Consider the following 22,779-nt stretch of genomic DNA (forward strand, 5'->3'; position numbering starts at 1 on the left):
AGTAAAATTAAATCTTATTCTTACCTTTCTTCAAGAGACGTGTTGAAGTTCCTATTAATGAAGAATTCAAAAGTAGATGAACTGTGAAATATTGTCTGTATTTATACATACATATCATTGGGCTTAGTTACATTTTATTACTGATAAGAGTGTATGCGGAAATAAGTAATATTTGTTAAATTAATATTCAAATTATAGTTTAGTTCCTATAATTGTATTTCCTTACCACTGACACAAATTTAAATTTCTAGTGTTTTTCTTTTTTTGTTGCTTTTTAATATACTGTTTGCAGGAAATTATTATGTGTATTTCAATAATATGTAGAGTAAATAAAAAAAAGTTCTATTATATTGTGTACACATTGTTTGACTCACATAAGATAGTATAGTAAATAGCATTATATATACCCTACAGAAAAGTTTTTGAAAAATCTACTAGGGTTAAAACTTTTAAAATTTACTGTTTGGAGATAGTGGATAGAAACCCAGGGTTCTGTTTGCTTCACGAACTATAGTATCAATATCTGTATGAAATTTTAGTAAAGGTGTAAAATGCACTCCCAAATCTTTCATAAGATAATCTTTTTCTAAAAGAATTCTAGAAAGAATTCTGAAAGAATTAAGCAGAACGTATTTTTTGAAACAGAACCATTGTTTTAGAGCAGTTATTATCTGATAATTCTAAAGCCGAGAATTTTTCTTGTTCTAAAATTTTTGTGTGAACTCAAGTGTATTTATTAGCTGGATAGCAAGAAACATGATAGCCAATGAATTCAGCAAATGCACAAATGGTACATTCTTTTTCATATAAAAAACTTTTTCTCAAATTTAAAACCTTTTTATTTCATAAAATATTTCAATAAATATTAAATAACACAAACATTTTTAATATCATTCCAGCGTACATTCTGGACCCAAATTCTAAAGTAGGTTCCAGTGTTAAATCCAGCACTGGAACCGACGCAGGTTTCACCATTGTATCCAGCGTTTGAATTGACTTTTGATACGATGGTACCAGCGCTGAATCTTTTGATAGAGTGTAGATTGTACATTCTTCGGATGTTGTACAAAGACAGAAGTCACTGTGGTAGTTGGTACTCTGGGAATGAATGGATTTTTTGGAGCGGCAGGCCTTTTTGTTACTGGTTGATAATTCGAGGTACCTGAATAGCTTTGAACAATATCTACACATTCTCCTGATAAGCAAAACTGAAAAATAACATTGTATTTCATCAGTTAATAAATGTATAAACTTGATACTTTTAAAAATAACGGTACACAGATTTACAAATTATTGATAAATGGATTACCAAAAAAATTAAGCTATTATAAACACAATTTTTTGTTACCTTCCCTTCACCACAGGAAGATCCTTCTGCTGGTGGGTCTCTGGATGATATGGAGATATTTGATTTTTGCCAAACGATACACCACAGGTCTAAACATGTTGTAGTCTCCTATAAGGCAATAGAAATAGTTACATTGAACTACATGTATATCAAAAAAGTATTATGTTTTATCTTTATGGCAATATCGGAAAAACTTACATGATCGCATCTTATGTAACCAAGATTTTTGCATTGTTGATCAAAAGACATTAATTGACCAGGTAATATTCTCGGTAATGGTATGTTGTTTTCATATTCTGCAGGATTATTTTGTACGCACTTTGCATAGTCTTGGCTGTCGTAAAAAAAATTTATTGTTTTATGGATCTAATTAGCAGTAGAAAAAGTAAAGCAGTGTTACTTCAGAAGACAAATTTAAATATCGTTGTAATAGACTTTTATTAGTTTTTTTTAAATTATATCCCCTAAATTATTTACAAAATTTTAATTCGACGTACCTTAAAGTATCTCTAATAACCTGTTTTGAACAAGGGGAGAATAAAATCTTGTTCTTCGTTTTACGATTATAACTCATAATATAACCTTCCTCGTGACGACAATGCTTAGTATTATATGTGCTACCTCCGGATGTAAATTCCTCTTCATCATGAGGTGCACCAAGGCTAAAAAAAAATTGTTTGCTCAAATTAATTACTTGCTATTTGTTATAACGGGAAATTGAAATAATGACATTTAACATTTATTAACATAACAATTAGTGATTCTTACATATGACCTAATTCGTGAGCAACAGTATTTATCCCTCCATAACCATTCTGATCTTCAGCCACTCCGCAAGAACCGTATGGATGATCATTCTCTTTATTTCTACATACCCCACCAACCATCGAATAACCTTTTAATCAAAAATTTGTATTTTTAAAATTTAAACTTTTGTATTGTATCCTAACTGAAATTATTATTTTTTTAATATACTTTTCATGTGAATAACTTTTAATGCTTACCATCTACTGAAGAATCTCCAGTTCTATCATTCAACATATCTCTTCCAGTTACTAACATTGCTATATCATAATTCTTTTCACGTTGAATAAATTTATCTTTACGTAAAAACTCGCTAAATTGTTCAATTAACAATTCTGTATATATCTGGACACCTCCAAGATTGTCAATTCCGATACTTATAAATGGCAATGGTTCCTTTACAAGAATAAAAACTGTTTTAGAAATTATTATAATTTTTACATTTTTTCCAGAAATAAAAAGAGTTTTTAATATTGAAAAAAATTTCACTAAAAAATTAACTAACTTACGAGTCAAATGTAAAGACGTTTTCTTTTCTATTTAAATCAGAGATTTGACAAAATTTATATTTTTGATTTATATCTAAAATACATGTATACCTTAATTAATACTATTCCAGCAATATTAAGGCGAATTTTTGGTTCTTTAAATTCTCTATATCTTAAATCAACTCCATTCCAAAAACTCAAGGTATATTCTACTGCACGTTTCACATTATAATGAAATTTCCTGTAATATAAAGAAATTAAAAATTCTAAGTTTACGTGTCCAAATCGGCAGGTGTAATTTAAATTACATTCTTTTAAAATCCTAAACTATATTGTTTGGCGATGTGTAACATATTAAAATGACTTTAACAATTTAAGCTGCTCACTTGAAAAGTATGTCGTCAACGAAAACCATAATTTCTGGATACACTATTTCCGGTAACTCTTTAGCTGATCTTCGAGATACGTTCTTAATATTTGAAGCTTCATCATTGTACATTTTAGGCGCAGACAATTCTAAAAAGAAATTATTTTGTCATTCTTCGTATAATTAAAGATGAAGTGGATTCACTTTTTAGTTTTTATCTATTATCTGTAACGAAAATACTCACGGGATGCATTTTTGAAAACTTGTTTAAAAATTATATGTTCAGTAGTTTCAATAAAACCATCGGCTACACTTTCAAATGATGAAGTATTGCTTTTCAAAAGATCACGGCGTTGACGTAAATACTTTGGCAGTGGACGTATTACCATGTCTTCATTAATAAGTCCATTCTTAAAAGAGAAAATTTATTTTTTTAAAGTAAATTAATGAAAGGATGATTAAAAGAATATTAAACATTAAGTAAAGTAAAAAATTACTTACAAATTCAGAATTACCGTATTTATTAACACTGTGAGTTATAGATGAAGAACTTTTTGGATCTTGATAAAGATTTAAAAAGATGTTGTCCATAATCTAAAATAATATTGTATTTTAAAGGTATACATTTATACGTATAAAACTTGAAGTATTTAGTAGGTCTAGTTTGCATAGCTTTGTATATAATACGTACATTCGGTTCTAGTTTAAAATCCACTTCGCTTTGGTTACCTCTTGTGGCTGTGAAAATCTTTGTCCCAGTTCCTGCAAGTAAACCTTCCGTAGGTTGCAAATAAAGTTCACGCTCTTCACCATTTATTTTAGTATGAAGTGTTAATTCATTGATACTCCGTTTATGGAGCATGTGACGAACAGGCACCACCTCGTAATCAGTTACTAGAATATCAAATTTAAAAATATAAATTCAAAGCTGACATTAATTTTTTTAATAATTTAGAAGTAAATCAATTGATACCTGTTCTAAAAAAATTGTACATTTAAAATAATTACCATCGTCGATTGAAAAATCATCCTCGATGTTATTGACTACCGAATATGATTGCGTGAACGGCACCAATAGAGTGCAAAGTAAGAATACGTAGTAATACATCTACAATCGAATAATTTTTTATTAATTAATGAAATATTTCTTATTATTTACATTATTTTATTTAGAGAAAATCTTTTATTATTTTTCTTACCTTATTTCAAAAACCGTGTTTGGATTTACCATTAGCAAAGACTATAAAGGTATATCGATGTTTGACAGAATTCTTTGTATTTATACTCATAAAAATGTTTTTACATTTATATACTCTGATAAGAGTACACACGTAATTGAATATTTGTTACACTTTTGTCAATATTACGTTGAATATTAAATTTACATAAAAATAAAAAATTTTACATGTGATAAATTACATATTATAATATACTATAGTCAAATTTTTCAGAAATTTAAGATTCAACTTAAATCCTTAACTGAAATTCAATTATTTCAAATAATTGTAAACAAAATTCTTGTAAAATTCAATTATTTTTTAAATTCTTAAGTAAAATTATACATTAAATATTAATTAACAAGAAATATTTTTTTTATAGTTCTTCAAGAATTGAATTATTTAAAATAAATTGTTGTCAAAAATAGAAAAAATTTAAGGTTTTTTTATTCAAATTCTTGGTAATTTTTTTATTAACTAAATTACTTATTTACGTATACTTTAACTTTGGATACTTCTCGTATCCTTACTCCATTTGAGTAAATAGAACATGTACTTAATTTAAAAATTGAGTACTCAGAAGCATTTTTGGCAGTTTCTGGTATTCCACAAGGCTCGTATCTTGGACCGCTCTTGTTCTTTATATGAATGACATTAAAATTATTTTCAAAAATTCTCATTTTTTACTTTACGCTGACGATCTTAAACTTTATAATGTTGTTGGTTGAAGTCCACAAAATATTCAAGCTGATTTTGACCTAGTGATTCAATGGTGTGACAGTAATCAAATATCTATAAATGTAAAAAAAGTTACGTCATTTCATTTTCGAAAAAAAGTACTTTGATTTATTGTTACACTGTTAGTCAAGAAGAATTGACAAGGGTTACTTGTATTCGGGACTTGGAATTGCTTTTTTGCAGTGACCTTTCATTTAATAGACGTACATGTGAAGTAATTTCAAAAGCTTTAAGAGCTCTTGGTTTCATAATTAGAAACACATCAATGTTTCATAATATTAATACACTAAGAATTCTTTACTTCTCCTTGGTAAGATCGCTGCTGGAGTATGCTTCTGTAATATGGGTGCCATTTTATGATTTTAACTCAATTAGAATTGAAAGAATTCAAAACAGATTTCTTCGTTTTGTAGCGAGACAATTTAATGTACAATTTGACAGATACTCCCATGATTATCATTTAATACTCCGCTAATTGCATCCAGATTTCTTTTTTAATGACTTGACTTTTTTTATAAGATTATAAATGGTATAAAATTATAATATTGTTGACTTTTTTGATAGTAACTTCTTAAGATTCACCTCTTCATTGCGTAGGTTCATTTTAGACTTTTGAGTTAAAACTACCTAGCGTAGATTACACAGTTAATATTGTATAATATAAGTTGCGGTTGCAACTTTTAGATTGTAAGAGTACTAAGTACTCTTTCCCTTTCGTACTAAGTACGAAAGGGCTTATCCCGTATACTTGTTAAATAAATAAAATAAATAAACACCTATCAAAAAATAGTTTTAGTTGGCTAAAAATAGAATTTAATATTTGGCCCAAGCCATTTAACTTTTCACCCCCAGCATGGGGTGAAAAAAAAACAAAATTTTTATAAGCATTTCATGACAGAAACTGTCATGAAAATGACAGTAGTTAGGAATTATTAAAATTTAATGTTTTCAAAAACAATGTACATTTCGAAAGTCTTTTTATTCCTCAATATCACAATTAAAGATAAAAAATAATATGCTGTATAAAAATTTGTTAGAAATTTCATCAAGTTTTTAAAAATGCAATCAAAATTGAAATTAAATTAAACTTAAAAATTTTCTATGAGGGAATTTTTAAATTATTTCACTATTTATGCAAGTCGGTGAAATATAGACTAAATCTTTTTTTAACTCCTTATTGCAAAACCTAAAAAAAAATTTAACTAGAATAATTTGTCAGATTATACACATACATTAAATATGCCTTATAATTTGTGAAATCGATGTTAAGAGATAATACAAAATGTAATAAATCATTTATTCCTAATATATAACCAGCAGTTTCGCTATATTATAGTTTGTTTGAATAGAGATTGGTGAAATTATAACAAATTACTTCATTTTTATTTCTCTACATTGAGTATCTTTTACATAAAATACAAATTAAAGTAATTCATAATTGTACATTAATAATTCCAAAAATTATATTTTAGTCTATGTTGCTTCACAAAATTATTGAAAAAGGCCTCATCAACCTCTTTTACTTCGCAATCACCATTCGTACAAACCTGAAAAATAAAAATATTGATCTTTTTTCTTCTCGTTAAAAAACAATATCATTAAAAAATAAGAAAATACATTTAATGTGACGAACAAATATTTAACGATTTAACTAGTTTAAGAGTAGGGTAAGAACAAATTTGAAGCTATAATTTATACCTGAAGATTTTTTAGTTAATATTTTTAAAAAATAAAAAGACGTATTAATAAGACCACCCTTTCGTAAACAATTGATGTTAGTAAATTTTTGAAAATAAATATTATGAAAAGAAATTATTTTCTAAATTTAAAATTTACCTTTATTGTATGCTTTGGTGTAACTCGTACATTCTTTGGACGTTGTACAAAGACAGGAGTCACTGTGGTAGTTGGTACTCTTGTAATGATTGGATTTTTTGGTACGACAGGCTTCTTGTATGGCCTTTTTGTTACTGGTTTATAATTCGGTTTGTCTGAATAGCTTTTAACAATATCTACACACTCTCCTGATAAGCAATACTGAAAATAAAATTGTAATTCATCAGTTAATAAATGTATAAATTCGAAATTTATAAAAATAACGATAGACACGATTTACAAATTATTGATAATTAGATTAACAAAAAAATTAAGCTATTATAAACACAATTTTTTGTTACCTTCCCTTCACCACAGGAAGATCCTTCTGCTGGTGGGTCTCTGGATGATATGGAGGTATATGATCCTCCATTTTGTGAATTGACACACCACAAATCTAAACATGTTGTACTCTCCTATAAGGCAATAGAAATAGTAATATTAAACTACATGAATATAAGATAAGTATTATGTTTTATCTTTATGGCAGTATAGAAAAAACTTACAAGGTTGCATCTAATGTAACCAAAATTTTTACATTGTTGATCTAAAGACATTAATTGACCAGGTAATATTCTCGGTAGTGGTTTGTTGTTTTCATATTCTGCAGGATTATTTTGTACGCACTTTGCAAAGTCTTGGCTGATGGAAAAAATAATTTATTGTTTTATGGGTCTAATTAGTAGTAGCAAAATTAAAGCAGTGTCACTTCAGAGGACAAATTCAAATATCGTTGCAATTGAGTTTTATTGGTTTTTAAAAATTATAGGCCCTAAATTATTTACAAAATTTTAATTCGACGTACCTTAAAATATCTCTAATAACCTGTTTTGAACAAGGAGAGAATAAAATCTTGCTTTTGGTGTTATGATTATAACTCATAATGTAACCTTCCTCTTGACGACAATACTTAGTATTATATGTGCTACCTCCGGATGATGTAAATTCCTCTTCATCATGAGGTGCACCAAGGCTAAAAAAAATTGTTTGCTCAAATTAATTACTTGCTATTTGTTATAACGGGAAATTGAATTAATGAGATTTAACATTTATTAACATAACAATTAGTGATTCTTACATATGACCTAATTCGTGAGCAACAGTATTTATCCCTCCATAACCATTCTGATCTTCAGCTACTCCGCAAGAACTGTATTGATAATAACCATTCTCTTTACTCATACATACTCCTCCAACAGTGGCATAACCTTTAAACAACAATTTTGATTTTAAAAATTTTAACTTTTGTATAGTATGCTAACTAAAATTATTATTATTTTATTATACTTTTCATATGAATAATTGTTAAGCGTACCAGCTACTGAAGACTCTCCAGTTTGATCATCCACCATATCTCTTCCAGTTATTAACATTGCTATATCATAATTCTTTTCATGTTGAAGAACTTTATCTTCATCTAAAAACTTTTTAAATTCCTTGAATGACAAGTCTGTATATATCCTGTCACCTCCAAGATTGGCAATTCCGTTTCTTATAAATGGCAGTGGTTCCTTTAACAAGAATAAAAACTGTTTAAGATATTTTTCAAATTATATAATATTTTTTCCAGAAATAAAAAGATTTTTTAATATTTAAAAAAATGTCACTAAAACTCTTACAAACTTATGAGTCAGATGTAAAGATGTTTTCTTTTGGATATTTAAAACTAAAATACACATATACCTTAATTAATACTATTCCAGCAATATTAAGACGAATTTTTGGTTTTTCAAATTCTCTAAATCTTAAATCAACTCCATTCCAAAAACTCAAGGTATATTCTACTGCACTTATCATATCATAATTAAATTTCCTGTAATATAAAAAAATTATACGATTATAAGTAACATGAAATAAAAATTAACTAATTAATGCCTAATTACACTTTGGTATTTCTTAAAAATTCTAAACTCTATTGTTTGGCGATGTGTAACAAATTAAAATGACTTTAACAATTTAAGCTGCTCACTTGAAAAGTATGTCGTCAACGAAAACCATAATTTCTGGATACACTATTTTCGGTAACTCTTTAGCTGATCTTCGAGATACGTTCTTAATATTTGAAGCTTCATCATTGTACATTTTAGGCGCAGACAATTCTAAAAAGAAATTATTTTGTCATTTTTCGTATAATTAAAGATGAAGTGGATTCACTTTTTAGTTTATATCTATTATCTGTAATGAAAATACTCACGGGATGCATTTTTGAAAACTTGTTTAAAAATTATATGTTCAGTAGTTTCAATAAAACCATCGGCTACACTTTCAAATGATGAAGTATTGCTTTTCAAAAGATCACGACGTTGACGTAAATGCTTAGGCAGTGGACGTATTACCATGTTTCTATTAATAATTCCATTCTTAAAAGAGAAAATTGATTTTTTATTACGAAATATTAAAAGTAAATTAATGAAAAGAAGATTAATAGAAAATTAAACATTAAGGTATAGTAAAAAAATACTTACAAATTCAGAATTGCCGTATTTATTAACACTGTGAGTAATAGATGAAGAACTTTTTGGATCTTGATAAAAATTCAAAAAGATGTTGTTCATAATCTAAAATAATATTGTATTTTAAAGGTATACATTTATACGTATAAAACTTGAATTATTTAGTAGGTCTAGTTTGCATAGCTTTGTATATAATACGTACATTCGGTTCTAGTTTAAAATCCACTTCCCTTTGGTAACCTCTTGAGGCTGTGAAAATCTTCGTCCCTGTTCCTGCAAGTAAACCTTCAGTAGGTTGCAAATAAATTTCACGCTCTTTACCATTTATTTTAGTATGAAGTGTTAATTCATTGATACTCCGTTTATGGAGCATGTGACGAACAGGCACCACCTCGTAATCAGTTACTAGAATATCAAATTTAAAAATATAAATTCAAAGCTGACATTAATTTTTTTAATAATTTAGAAGTAAATCAATTGATACGTATTTTACAAAAATTATACATTTAAAATAATTACCATCGTCGATTGAAAAATCATCCTCGACGTTATTAACTAACGTATATGATTGCGTGAACGGCACCAATAGAGTGCAAAGTAAGAATACGTAGTAATACATCTACAATCGAACAATTTTTTATTAATAAATAAAATATTTATTATTATGTACAATATTTTATTTAGAGAAAATCTTTTATTTATTTTCTTACCTTTTTTCAAAAGCACTGTTCAAATTTACCATTAGCGAAGAATACAAAGGTATATATGGATTTTTGACAGAATTCTTTGTATTTATACTCATAAAAATGTTTTTACAATTTTATACTGATAAGAGTACATACGTAATTGAATATTTGTTACAGTTTTGTCAATATTATATATTGAATATAAAAATTATAGAGAAATTAAAATATTCATTTTTCTAGATCCTTTTTGAATTTATTTTATGCAAAATATCCATTATATTATAATTATATGAAAATAAGTCACTTGTATAAACGTTTGACGGCATAGAATTTCGTCATTCTACATTAAGAGAATTAACTGTATTGAAATAAATGAAATGAAAAAATTTGGCACGTGATAAATTACATATTTTATACTAGAAATTTTCTATGTACATAATCTTTAGAAGCGTCAATGAATGACAAATATAAAATGTTAGAGTAAATAAAATATTAATCATTTTGAGTAAATACATGTTTTGCTCACTATTTTTCAAAATTTGGCATTTAATTAATTTTTAAAAAATTATTTCCACTTGAACACTCACATACGATTCAAAAACTTTAAAGAAAAGTTATATTAAATTTGAAAGTTGAAAAAAAGTTGCCGTTTATTATTTTCGAGTTAGAAAAAAAATTGAAATTTTTCCAACATGAAGCTAAATGAACAGATAAGTTGAAATCTATTAATATTATCATTATTTTATTATTTTAACAACTATATATGTACAAGTATTTTGAAAAATTTATTTTAAAATAAATTTGTTATGTTAAAAATAGAATGTGGCGATTAAAAAATACATAATTTAATAAAAGTATTTTAAAACCATTTTATTGAGAAATTTCTTCCTAGATAAAAATAAATTAAGACTTCTTTTTCTCGGCAATGAAATCGGGACGTCGATGTGAAGCTGGAGAATCGCTAACGCTCACTTCTTCGTCTTCAATTTCCAAACTATTTAATCTGTGTGAAAAATTAAATTATTATAAAGTGTATTTTTAATAATTTAATTTAAAATTTACAGAAAGTTTTCTAAATTGTTTAAGCATATTGAAACCATTGAAACTATATTTTTTATGTTAAAATAAAAAAAATTCTTTTCTATTTCAATATAGAAATGCTTTAATATTAAAATATAAGAATTCATTTAATATTAAAATATAAAAGAAAACAGTTAATAATAAATATTTATTTTCAATTATAATTTTTTTTTCTTACTCGTCCTGCTCAAGACTATGCAGCATTTGAAATCCTGCATCGAGACTTGGTGGAAATCCCATATCTGGATCAAGTAGTTGAAGCGTTGGAACTTCTCGATCACTAATATTGCCGAATTCATCTAAATCTTGAAATTGAAATCTACTCGCAATTTCATCTAATTCCATTCTAAAAAAATTCAATTTTCATTTAACTAAAAATAGCCCCTTCATTTTATTTAGATACTAAAATTTGAAGATTGATTAAAAAATTTACTTTGTACTGCTAGCGTTAAGTTCCATGATTTGTTTCTCAACTGCTTTCTCCATTTTCTTCTTAACATGTTGCTCAAAGCCTAAAATTGTATTTTGATAATAACTGTGCAGTCCTTCAACACCACCGATTCCCGATTCAATAAGTACTCTCTCCATTGCATCCTAAAAATGAAAATTAATCAATTCTAAAAATTCATAAATTTTTTTTTTAAAAATCACTTAAAAAAACCCATTTTTTTTAAAAGAGGATTAAATTCTATAAAAAAGAAAATAGTACCGGAAATCCATAATCGTCTTGTTCAGAAGCAAGTTTCAAGAGGCGGCAAATCCTTGTGAGAAAATAATCAGCAACATCAGTGAGTGTTTCAACGGCCATGTCTGATGATTTTGCATATCCAATGTGCGCCAATAGAACAATTACTGAATGCTTCAATAAACTACGAGCAGTTTCCGGTCTCAGCTCTATCGTTGGATAATTTTTCTTTATATTTTTCACAAAACATCTGTTTATTAAAAAAAAAAGTAACTCCATAAAATATTTTATTTGAAACTGTTTGATTAGAAAGAATTTTTTTTCCATTTCAATTTAAATTAAAATTAAATTTCCTCTTGTAAATTGTACTTGTTATTATTTTTAAAAAGTTACATTTTAATGCGAATTTTTAATAGCAGATAAAATTTTCTAATCCAATACTTTTGAATGAATGAAATTTCTAAATAAAAATTCACGAATAAAATTAATTTAAGTCGAAATAAAATTTTCAATTCAAATCTGATTTTTATACGCTATATTAAAATATTTATAAAACGCGTAATAATAACATAACATCATATTAATAACATAATAAAAATAAAACTATTTTTTATGCTAAAGATGATAATAATTCTAATTAAATTATTATTAATGATTGTTTACAACAATCATTAGATGTAAATTATTTTTGATAAATTAAACATAAATTATTACCTTCTTGGTCGAGGATTTAAAAATCCAAATAGATTTTTCGATTCTATTGGTGGTGATTCGTCTTCTATAGATGTGATATTCTTTAAAATTTCACCATCGTCCTGAAATTATGAAAAAAAAATATATTTTAAAATGTTTTTATTTACTTATAATAAAATTCTTAAATTCTTCCTTACATCAATATACTTTTTTTAATAAGGTCCTTGAGAATTTTGAAATCTATCTGTTTAAAATTCAATTTTACGAAATTACGATTTTTCGAAAATTCTTCAATTAAATTAGAATATAATTAGAAATTAAAATAAATTAATTAGAAAATAAAAATTTTGAATAATTTCAATGAATTTTCAACTTTAAATTAGAATTTTTCAAAAAAATTAATTTGACACAATTGTTAATTAAAAATATTAAAAATTCAGTTTGTCAAAGACTTTAATATGAAACCTTTTCAAAATTCAATTATTTTTAAAAATTTCCATTCTTGTAAATTCTCCAAAATTCAATTATTTTCAAAAATTTACAAATAAAATGATTTCTCAAAATTAATTATTTTTAAAAATTAAATAATATACTGAAAAATTCAAGTAATTTTAAAAGAATTTGAATTACATTTTTTTTTTAAATTCTAATTTTTATTTAAAATTCAAATTTTTAAAAATTTTAAATTGAAACCATTTGAAATTAAATTAATTTAAAAATATTTAAGTAAAATTATTCATTAAATAATTTATAAGAAAGAATTTTAAGATAGTTCTTCAAAAATTAAGTTATTTAAAAAAAAATTATTGGCGAAAATAGAATAAATTTAAGGTTTTGTATTCAAAATATATGGTATTTAAATTTTTTAAAACAAACAACTTAAATTGTTGGTATTGATTGAAAAAAAAATTGTGAAGTCCTTACCATTGATCTCATTTGTTCATGATAATTAATTGTATTTAATACATGAATATTTCCCAATGGCATTCTGAAAATTTTTCAATAAAAGTTATTATTTTCAATACGTAAGATAAGAAAAATGTTTATTTTTAAATTGAAAAAAAATTTTTAATTTCTGCGTTTAAATTAAAAAATAATTTTTTAATTTTTATTGTTAAATTAAAAAAATATTTTTACATAGTTTTTGTTTTTATGTTGCTATTATTTTTATATAAATTATAATTATTATTTTATTATATCTAAATATATTTTTTAACTATTTTATTAATTTATTTTTTTTTTATTTTTTTCAATTTTCTAAATTATTTCACTTAAAATTTTTTTCCATTTATTTTATTAACAATTTAAAAAAAAATATTTTACATTAAATTTTCTTTTTGAATTTCAATTTATAAATTTGTTTTTAAATATATGAAATTAATTTAACTTACAGAACGTAATCCTTTTCCTCTTTATTTTCAACTGAATTATCGGCGTTTGCTTCCAAAACTTGTCGCCAAATATTCTCAATAATATCAGGTGTTATTATTTCTTGATTATGAAGTTCTCGGACAGGTAATTCACCCCAATGTGTTCCTGTTAAAGTACTTTTACTCGACTTCATGTTTAATTCTAAAAAAAGAAAAGATGAAGAAAAAAATTTTAATTTAGCCAAATTTTTCTTTTAATTTGCAAGATTTTTCTTTAAGAAAATCATTTTATGTAGAAAAAAAATTTTTTTACCTTTGTTACTTAATTTTTAATATTTTTTTTATATTTTTTATATTAAAAAAAATGTTATTTAAAAGAAACACTATCGAGGCAGAAAAATTATTTTATTTATTCAAAATTATTGCATTGCTATGAATGGAAATTATTTTTTATCTAAATTTCTTTAAACTATTTTAATTTAAAAATAATTTTTTTTTATTTGAAATCTATAAAAATAAATAAATGGGCTTCAAGTCCGTTTTTATTTTTTTAAATAAATAAAATTTATTTAAAATGTAAATAACAAACAGTTTTAGAAAAAATTTTCTGTTTTTAAGTTTTAAATAAAAATTGTTTTATAGAAAACAAAAAGAAATTTATCGAAAATTCGAAAGGAAACATAACCTACAAAACGGTAGAAATCAGAAATATATTATTGAGTACTTACCTGTATTTGTATTAAAAATATTCTTCAATCAGAAATTACGGCAAATAAAGAAAAACCAATTAATTACTAAAAAATTGTCATTGTTTCGTTTCACTGTATTTTATCCATTTTATCATTTTAGATATACAGATAAGATTAAATTTTTGGTAAATTTTCGTTTTTAAAATGTACATGGAGAATTTTTAGTTTTCGCGCTGCAAACGAGCGACAAATGACGTTTCATTCAAGTCATCTGGGCGAAAAACACTCGTAAAACATCTTATTTTTTATTAAACAAATGTAACACTTTTATTATTATAAAAGAAATCAAATTTTCTATAAACTATTGCACTGTATTTTATTGTTATAGGAAATATTTAATAAATTAAGTTTTTTTTACAAATAAATAAATGATGTTTAAGTGACAAACGATATACAAAGTGACACACTCATTTTTATAGGTTAAGTTTTGTTTTTCTCTAGTGTCAGTTTTATGGTGCGCATGCGTAACTATTTAAGCGCGTTTATTTACTTTATTTGAAATTAGAAGATTAAAAAGTTTTTTTTTTTATTTATAATTTAATAATTTTTTTATTTTGCAATTAATGCGAAAGTTTATTTTTAAATTTTGGGGAGTAATTTTTTTTGTATGACAACAATGGAAAGTGCGGCAGGGAAAATTTTACAACGTGCTGTTGAAATGGATCAAAAAGAACAATATACAATGGCTTTAGTACTTTATCAGGAGGGATTGGAAATTCTTGTGAATTCTATTAAAGGTAAATATTATTATTTTTTTTGTGATTTTTGTTTTTATTTTTTATTTTTCTCTAAATGAAATAAATTTTGAGTTTTTCTTTTTTTTAATTAAATATTTAAATAATTAATATATATATGTGAAGCGATGTGAAGAAAGGGGACCTAAGAAGGAAACGAATTATAGGTTATGTTTACGGCAGATTTACCTTGATTAAAAGTTTCCTTCTGTTTCTTTAAAATTAAAATAAGAGATTATTGAATATTTTTTATGTAATATTAAAAATTGATTCTCTTTGTTTATATTTATTTCAAACTTTTAAAATATGATCTATAATTTTTGGCTTCTTATAGGTCCCTTTCTTCATCATATCGTATGTATTAATTAATATATATTAAGTATGTACTAATTCTTTGTATATAAAATTATTGATAATAATGAAATAAAATCGAAATCGAAAATAATTCTACTTTTTAAAAATATAAAAATTTTTTTTTTATCTAAATAAACAATAATGGGTAAGAAAAAAAATATAAACCGAATTTTTTTTTTAATTAATGCTTTAATCTATACCTAATAATATTATTAATGAATTTGCAAAATAATTATAATTTTCGATTTTAGAGACTACGGATCAAACGAAGAAGAAACATTTTAAAGAGAGAGCTGAGCAGTACATGGACAGAGCGGAAAGAATAAAATGTTTAATTGAAGACAAAAAATCGCGTGGAAAATATCGAGAGCAAATAAAAATTGAAAATGGCTCATCTGGCTATGGTTATGGATCTGTTTTTGGTCGATTTTTAGACGCCGGTGTCACTCAAATTCATATAGAAGATCCATATGTTCGAACTTTTCATCAGGTAAGTAAAACATTTCTTTTCATCATACTTTTTATATTATTATATGTTTAAGATTAAATTTTTTATGCAATTTTCATCAAATTTCTCGAAAAATGCATAATTATTCTTAAAAATTTCATTAAAATTTTGTTGATAAAATTCTTTATGGGAATTGAATTTTAAGAAACATTCAATTATTTATTTTTTGTATGTATTTAAATAATTGAATTCTAATTATATTTTCTAATAAAATTTGATTTAAAAGTGAATTCCAAATTAAAATCTTTGAAAATTTGAACTTTTATAATTTTAATTAAGAACTCATATAGAATTCATTTTTCTCAATAAGTTTAATGGAATTTTTTTTTTATTATTTTGAAGTTTTTAACTTCTAATATATTTAATTGAAGAATGTCAGAATAATCGAAATTTCGTAAAATTAAATTGTAAACAAAAGAATTTGAAAATTCATAAAGAACTTTTTTAAAAATGATATGTTATTGAATTTCAAATTTTTGAATATCTTAATTTCTATAAAAAAAATAATACATGATTAAATATTTATTTAAAAATGAAATTATTGATGTCCAAATGTACACGTATAATAACACATTATTATTTTTTAAAGGGTTGTAATTATAGATTGTTGACAATAAATTATTTGAATAAAAGAATGACGGCATTTTAAGCTTCAATGAATAACAACAGACCCAAATTATTAGAGTAAATAGAATAATAGTCGTTTACAAAAAGTTTTAATATTTTTTTAGATAAAAAGAGAAAACGAATCGACGAAAATAAATTATAATAAATAAATAATAAATTTTTTCAAAATATCTTCTTTGGATGAAAAAATTTAATAATATAAAAATTTAAACAATTTTCAACTTTATTGACAAAATTTTTATTGTATCCACATTTTGGTATAAAAATTACATTTTTGAAATTACGGCTTGTAATTGAAAATTTCAATCCAGAAAAGAATTTTTTTTCATCTTGTTGTATAACATCTAATATTTTTAAAATTCGCCAAAAATTTTTGTTTCCATTTTTTGAAGTTAAGTGTTCCAGGAGTAGAAAATTTCTAGAAAATAATAATTATTAAGTTGTGAAAAAAAGCATATGTTTAATAAATTTAAAAAATATTATGTATATTATGTTCTAGGTTATTTAAGTGAAAAAAAAATTATTATAAAGTCGAATAAATTTATAATATTTCAATTATCTACAAAAAGATTTCAGTTAAAAACTATTGTTATTTTCAGAAATAATTGATTTTCAGAAGGTTTTAAACAATAAAATTATATGAAAATTTACATTGCTGTGTGAAGAAATTAACAATTAGTTATTTATTCAAAAATTATATTTAAATCATAAATAATTACTATCAAAATTCTGAGGAAGTAAGGTTACTGGAAAATGTCAATTCAATTTTTTAAAGGTACTTGAATTTTTTAAAAAAAAAAGTGTTATTAAAAAATTATTAATTTATTTGGAATTTTATGAAAACAAATTGAAAATATTCAAAAGAAATTTTATTAAATTTAGTGAATTATTTAATTTTACTGAATCAGAATCGAGAGTACTTATGTTTTTTAGTGTAAAAATTCATTTAATTTTAAAACAATTACGATTAAAATTTTTATTAATTAGTTAATTTTAAAACTTGTTCAAGTTTCTTTATAAACATTTTAAAGTTTATAAAATCGTCTTTAAAAGTTGAACCAGGTATGCATCGTATATACGAAGCAGACACTAAGTAAATATAATTTTTTTTTTATAAACATGTTGATAGTAAAAAAAAATATTTTAATTCTAAATTTTAGAAAATTTTCAATATTATAAAATTATAAAATTTAAAATATTTATAATATATAATATATTTATAATATAATATTAATAATAATCTTTAATAAATATTTATAAATATTTAAATATATATAATAATTTACCATCAGTGACAATTGTCAATACGAAAACAATCAAAACGAATAGTGCCAAGTATTTCATTTTTATAAAAATTTTATAAATCCCTTGGGTAAAAAATGAAAATAAGTTTTAAATTAGACTCTTTTCTGAATTCTCTGCAATGGAATGAATGTACTTCTTCAATTTGAAATCCCGTATTTATATCCAAAAGGGAAAATTAATGTTAAGTCAATAATTTCAACTTATTGAATATTTACTAAGACTTCTATTAGAGATGTTTTTCGTACAGAATAAGAATTATTACTAATGCTCTCAACTTTCGTCTCAAGCCCGAAGAATTTCGTCGAAGTGTTCCTTCAATATCCCCACTTATTTTACTTTTCGCAACTTAGCCAATCGTACCAAATTATTTGGTAAAATCAGCCCCTTTTGGAATTTTCCTTTTCCCACTTCAACTTTCTCGAAGAGCGAAGACAATATTGTGGAGTGTGCGGTCCCGAGTCCTTTAGGTGCACCGCCCTTATTTCTGAGTGCTGATAGGTTTTAATTTTGTGAATTTTGTTAATTTAATATTAAGAAAGAAAATTATTATAATCATTAAATAAGATAATTAATAAAATTAATTATATATATATATATATATATATATATATATATATACATATGCATACACACATACATGCACATACACACATACATGCACATACACACATACACAGATGATAACTTTTGCTATATCGACGATAGAGTATATTAATAAAGAAAAGAAATTATTTTAGTCAATTCTTATTCTTACAAAATAATAATTTACAAAAATACATCTTAAATTTCAACCATATTTTCGTTATGATAATTCTAAAGTGAAATGTTACTCAACATTTCTTTTGTTGATTTGTCCTTTGTGTCATTTGCCAATAGTTAAATAAACTTTCAGTTAAACAATAAATTTCGATCCTTTTATAATTAATATTTCTTTATATTATATATTATAGATATATAATATAATAAATTTCGCAAGGTTAATATAATTTTGATAATTACATTTTAATCGTTCGCAAATTAAAATTTGAATTATGCCGCATAATTTGTAAAGATACGCTCGTGTTTAGTGTCAGGATCGTCATACATATGGGTTGTGCAGTGAGTAATCTTTTATCTTTTTCTATTTTAAATTCAACAAAAGGAAAACGTTTTACTCCGGATTATTAAAATTCATAAATTCTAGAAAGGTTTTAAGACCCAAATACCCTTACTCATAAAATCTTTGCAAAACCTTTTTTTTTTTTGGAATGGTTAAAATTAAATTTAAAAGAGTAACTATAACAATACCTTTTATATTCTTCTTCAAAGTTCAAAACATGTTAAGCTTAAGAAATTTTTGAGCTGATATACAGATGTCGAGCAATAAAATTTCGTTTCGAGGGATTAGGACAAGGAATATTGCTTTACGCATTACCTCCTATACGTGCTATTGTCCTTTGGGTTTTTCCCGACTAAGTAAAGAAAACAACTGTAGTTTGAAAAGCGTCGAGATATAGATGTAATATGATTTGAAAAATTTTAAATTCCTACAGAAGAATAATTATGATTAAATATTTATTTGAAAAAGAAGTTATTGATTTCTTTTGAGTATAATTTTACAATTAAAGAAATTTGTAAATAAATGTATTGGAATATTTTTTTGAGTATCTAATAATTTTTAGAGTGAATCGGAATATTATTTAGGGTCAGGGAAAAAGTGTTGGAAATTTTGTCTGGAAATCAGGGAAACATAAAATTAAATATTTATGGCAACCCTGATAATATATATATTAAATAAAATTTTATTCTTTTTCATTTAGTGTCAGAATTTAGTAAGATTTTGTGAATTGGCCGTACAGAAGTGTCATTCACTTTCGAAGATAAAATTAATAACGACAAAGGAATCAACGGAGGAAGTAAAACATCAAATTGCAAGATTGGATGAACTGGAAAAAAGTTTATTGAAACGATCTGTAAATTTAATGATTGACTATTCGGAGACTTTACACGATCGACGAATTATGTAAGAAAATTTAAACTAAATTTATTTTCTATAGGAGTTAATTAATATTATTACAGTTTCTTCCAATTATTATATATTCTAATTTGTTTCTAATAATTCATAATTCTAAGTTTAATAATCTTTTTTCTTAAAAAAAAAAAATTTTTTTTTTTTATTTTAATAAGGAATTCAATTTGAAATATTTTGTTACAGATTGAGTAATGGATGGGTCATTAAAATAGGAAGAGGTCTTGATTATTTTAAAGCCCCCGAAGGAAAATTCTCTTTAGGAGCTTGTGACTTAGAACTTAGATTATGCCACGAAACGATTATTGACATCTATCATCAAAGTCATTTACAAGACTCGATCAATTAATATTGTAAAATAATAAATCTTATTTAGCACACTAAATATTGGATTGTATTTTATGAATTAAACTATATACTTTTTTACAATAAGACACGCGATTAATTGTATTATTACCCGTGTGGAAAAATTTTAGGGCGCTGACCAAGCGCTTAATAGACTGTCTAACGTCTTTCTAGACCCAGGGCAGACGGTCTTGTCGAGCGGCTGTTCAGAATTGAAACGAAACTTCCACGCTATCGTCTAGAATAGACCAGCGTTTCTGGTCTGATCAGCAGTGCTAGTAAATTCTAATCTACGTCTATTCAAAATTTCTCATTATATGTTATGACAACTATTCTTAGAATAATAAAACTTAATTATATTTGAAATAATTTTAATGACTTTTTTTTATATAAAAAGTATTAAAAAATATTTTAACTTTCTGTATTTTTCACTTCAACTTTCTTTAAGCGTAAGGCTTTGTGTCCCTCCCAATCTTTGGCATTGGAGATAGTAGTCTTTTTGTAAAATAAAATTTACTGCAAATCAAAACAGCCGGATGAAACTATCAGTCGTACTCAGCACCAATCTTTAGGCGTCAACCACTAATTAATGAAATTAATAAATAAAAACTTACTAAATTTGCTATTTAGTGGATATTGATTCTCAAATAACAATACTCGATGGTTTTTTAAATCATTAAGTATTACAAAATTTGAAGGAGAGGCATATTGGTAGATGACGCCTAAACATTGATGCTGAGTACGACTGCTAGCTTCAGCCGACTAATCAAAACACATAGATACACATCAAAATCTATTTTTTTCAGTGCACATTTAAAATTAAATTATACAGAAAACAACAACAACATAGCACATTATTATTCACGTAAAACAGAAACCACAACAAATACTATAATTCACAAACAAAATGCATCACACACTGACTGATCTAACGACGCCAAACGACGCGACGCCATTAGGCGCCATGTTACTTAGCAGCTGGGCATTCATCGACGCATGCGCATATAACATCCTAGACCAAATCTAGACGGTCTTAATAACACCGTACTAGACGGACATATTTGACTTAGATTTTTTCTAATAAGCCAATCTGTTAAGTCACTGATTCGGGACTTGATGGACCGTCTAGAATTAGACGGACTTGATGATTGCTAATCGGGAAATCATTGGACTCTAGACTGCCACAATATTTTTCCACACGGGTAGGTAAAATTATTTTAACATATAATAAAGAATTCAAAAAATGAATATGTATTATTTATTTAAATATATTAATAAAATTCTGATTTATATTAACGAAAATGGCGTCAAAATTTGATTATGATTTTCTAATTCTCTATAAGGAGATTTTTATTATCAAAACAAAGAAGTATTCTTATTTTTTAAGATAAAAGAAGCAAATAGTGTAAATTTTTCAAAAAGTCGTCCGCCATTTTGAATTTTGAAAATCTAACATTATATTCTTCATTGACCCCAAAATAGTCAAACAACAGGAAATAGTGACTTGCAGGAGCAAATTAACGAAACATTTATGATTAATGAAAAATTATATTTTTATTAACACACATTACATATTTTAATATTTTCCAAATAGATTACATTTTTAAAAATACATTCTTTTTTAAATATATTAGCAATGAATTTTAATTTAGAAATGAGCTTCGAAATAAAGTGTATAAAAATATTCTTTTGATCGTTTGTAGAATATTATTTCCAAAATCCTTGAAATGCACATTTTTCACGAAATTATTTTATTCGATAAAAGAGTGTATTCCAGTGACTAGAAAATTGCTAAAAAAATAACTGTATTTAGTACAAATAATGATATAGAATTATTACTCTAATTGTAACAAGGGGATGAAAATAATTAAATTAAACGACAATTTTTCATTACAAAATTTTTAAAGTAAAAAAAAAAAAAATTTTCAATTTTAGTTTTCTAAAATTTTACAAATGAGATACAATTTAAAGACATCAATAATGAAAAAATTGTTACAAACCTATATTATCCTTTAGTTACACAGTCCATTAGTGTACATATTGCCGACATACCATTTCTTGAACAAACACATTCATTGCAATCGATCTTAAAATTTGAACCAGGTTTGCATCGTTTATGCGAAGCAGAAACTATAATAATAATTTCATATTAAACAATCTTAAATATATGAAAAACTGTTTAAAAGCATATACTGTTAGAAATTCAATGTTAATTTTTTCGACCACTTTACTCTTATTAAATATTTAAAAATTTGAGCTAAAATTTTGTATAAGAAAATCTAAAATATAATAAACAAGGATAGTGATGTGCAAAAGTTTTAATAATTCAAAAATAAATTATAATA

General features: G+C 24.8%; 4 protein-coding genes across 4 annotated transcripts; 1 reads left to right on the top strand and 3 right to left on the bottom strand.

Annotated features, from left to right (window-relative positions):
• Positions 1-828: 828 nt before the first annotated feature.
• On the bottom strand, positions 829-4,286 carry LOC122502612 (venom metalloproteinase antarease-like TtrivMP_A). Its single transcript, XM_043612762.1, has 13 exons — positions 4,207-4,286; positions 4,016-4,115; positions 3,699-3,901; positions 3,509-3,601; positions 3,252-3,417; positions 3,027-3,156; positions 2,752-2,881; positions 2,353-2,548; positions 2,117-2,243; positions 1,846-2,010; positions 1,547-1,682; positions 1,349-1,456; positions 829-1,208 (listed from the first exon to the last, which is right to left on the bottom strand). The coding sequence occupies exons 2-13, from the start codon at positions 4,113-4,115 to the stop codon at positions 969-971; spliced, it is 1,794 nt and encodes a 597-aa protein (XP_043468697.1). The 5' UTR covers positions 4,207-4,286; the 3' UTR covers positions 829-968.
• A 2,037-nt stretch (positions 4,287-6,323) lies between these two features.
• LOC122502628 (venom metalloproteinase antarease-like TtrivMP_A) lies at positions 6,324-10,130 on the bottom strand. The gene is made up of 14 exons (XM_043612778.1): positions 10,001-10,130; positions 9,810-9,909; positions 9,493-9,695; positions 9,303-9,395; positions 9,032-9,197; positions 8,807-8,936; positions 8,521-8,650; positions 8,153-8,348; positions 7,916-8,045; positions 7,643-7,810; positions 7,344-7,479; positions 7,140-7,253; positions 6,799-6,999; positions 6,324-6,509 (listed from the first exon to the last, which is right to left on the bottom strand). Exons 2-14 carry the CDS (start codon positions 9,907-9,909, stop codon positions 6,408-6,410), a joined length of 1,869 nt encoding a protein of 622 aa, XP_043468713.1. The 5' UTR covers positions 10,001-10,130; the 3' UTR covers positions 6,324-6,407.
• Positions 10,131-10,805: 675 nt separating this feature from the next.
• Positions 10,806-14,671, bottom strand: LOC122502665. The gene is made up of 8 exons (XM_043612826.1): positions 14,533-14,671; positions 13,826-14,006; positions 13,359-13,422; positions 12,456-12,556; positions 11,766-11,991; positions 11,490-11,650; positions 11,235-11,402; positions 10,806-10,979 (listed from the first exon to the last, which is right to left on the bottom strand). The coding sequence occupies exons 2-8, from the start codon at positions 13,996-13,998 to the stop codon at positions 10,880-10,882; spliced, it is 993 nt and encodes a 330-aa protein (XP_043468761.1). The 5' UTR covers positions 13,999-14,006; positions 14,533-14,671; the 3' UTR covers positions 10,806-10,879.
• Positions 14,672-15,157: 486 nt separating this feature from the next.
• Positions 15,158-20,521, top strand: LOC122502666 (MIT domain-containing protein 1-like). The gene is made up of 4 exons (XM_043612827.1): positions 15,158-15,290; positions 15,893-16,131; positions 19,881-20,083; positions 20,276-20,521. The coding sequence occupies exons 1-4, from the start codon at positions 15,161-15,163 to the stop codon at positions 20,436-20,438; spliced, it is 735 nt and encodes a 244-aa protein (XP_043468762.1). The 5' UTR covers positions 15,158-15,160; the 3' UTR covers positions 20,439-20,521.
• The last annotated feature ends 2,258 nt before the right edge of the window (positions 20,522-22,779 follow it).

This window comes from Leptopilina heterotoma, unplaced genomic scaffold, assembly GCF_015476425.1.
Source record: "Leptopilina heterotoma isolate Lh14 unplaced genomic scaffold, ASM1547642v1 Lhet_235, whole genome shotgun sequence".
Taxonomy (NCBI): Eukaryota; Metazoa; Arthropoda; class Insecta; order Hymenoptera; family Figitidae; genus Leptopilina; species Leptopilina heterotoma.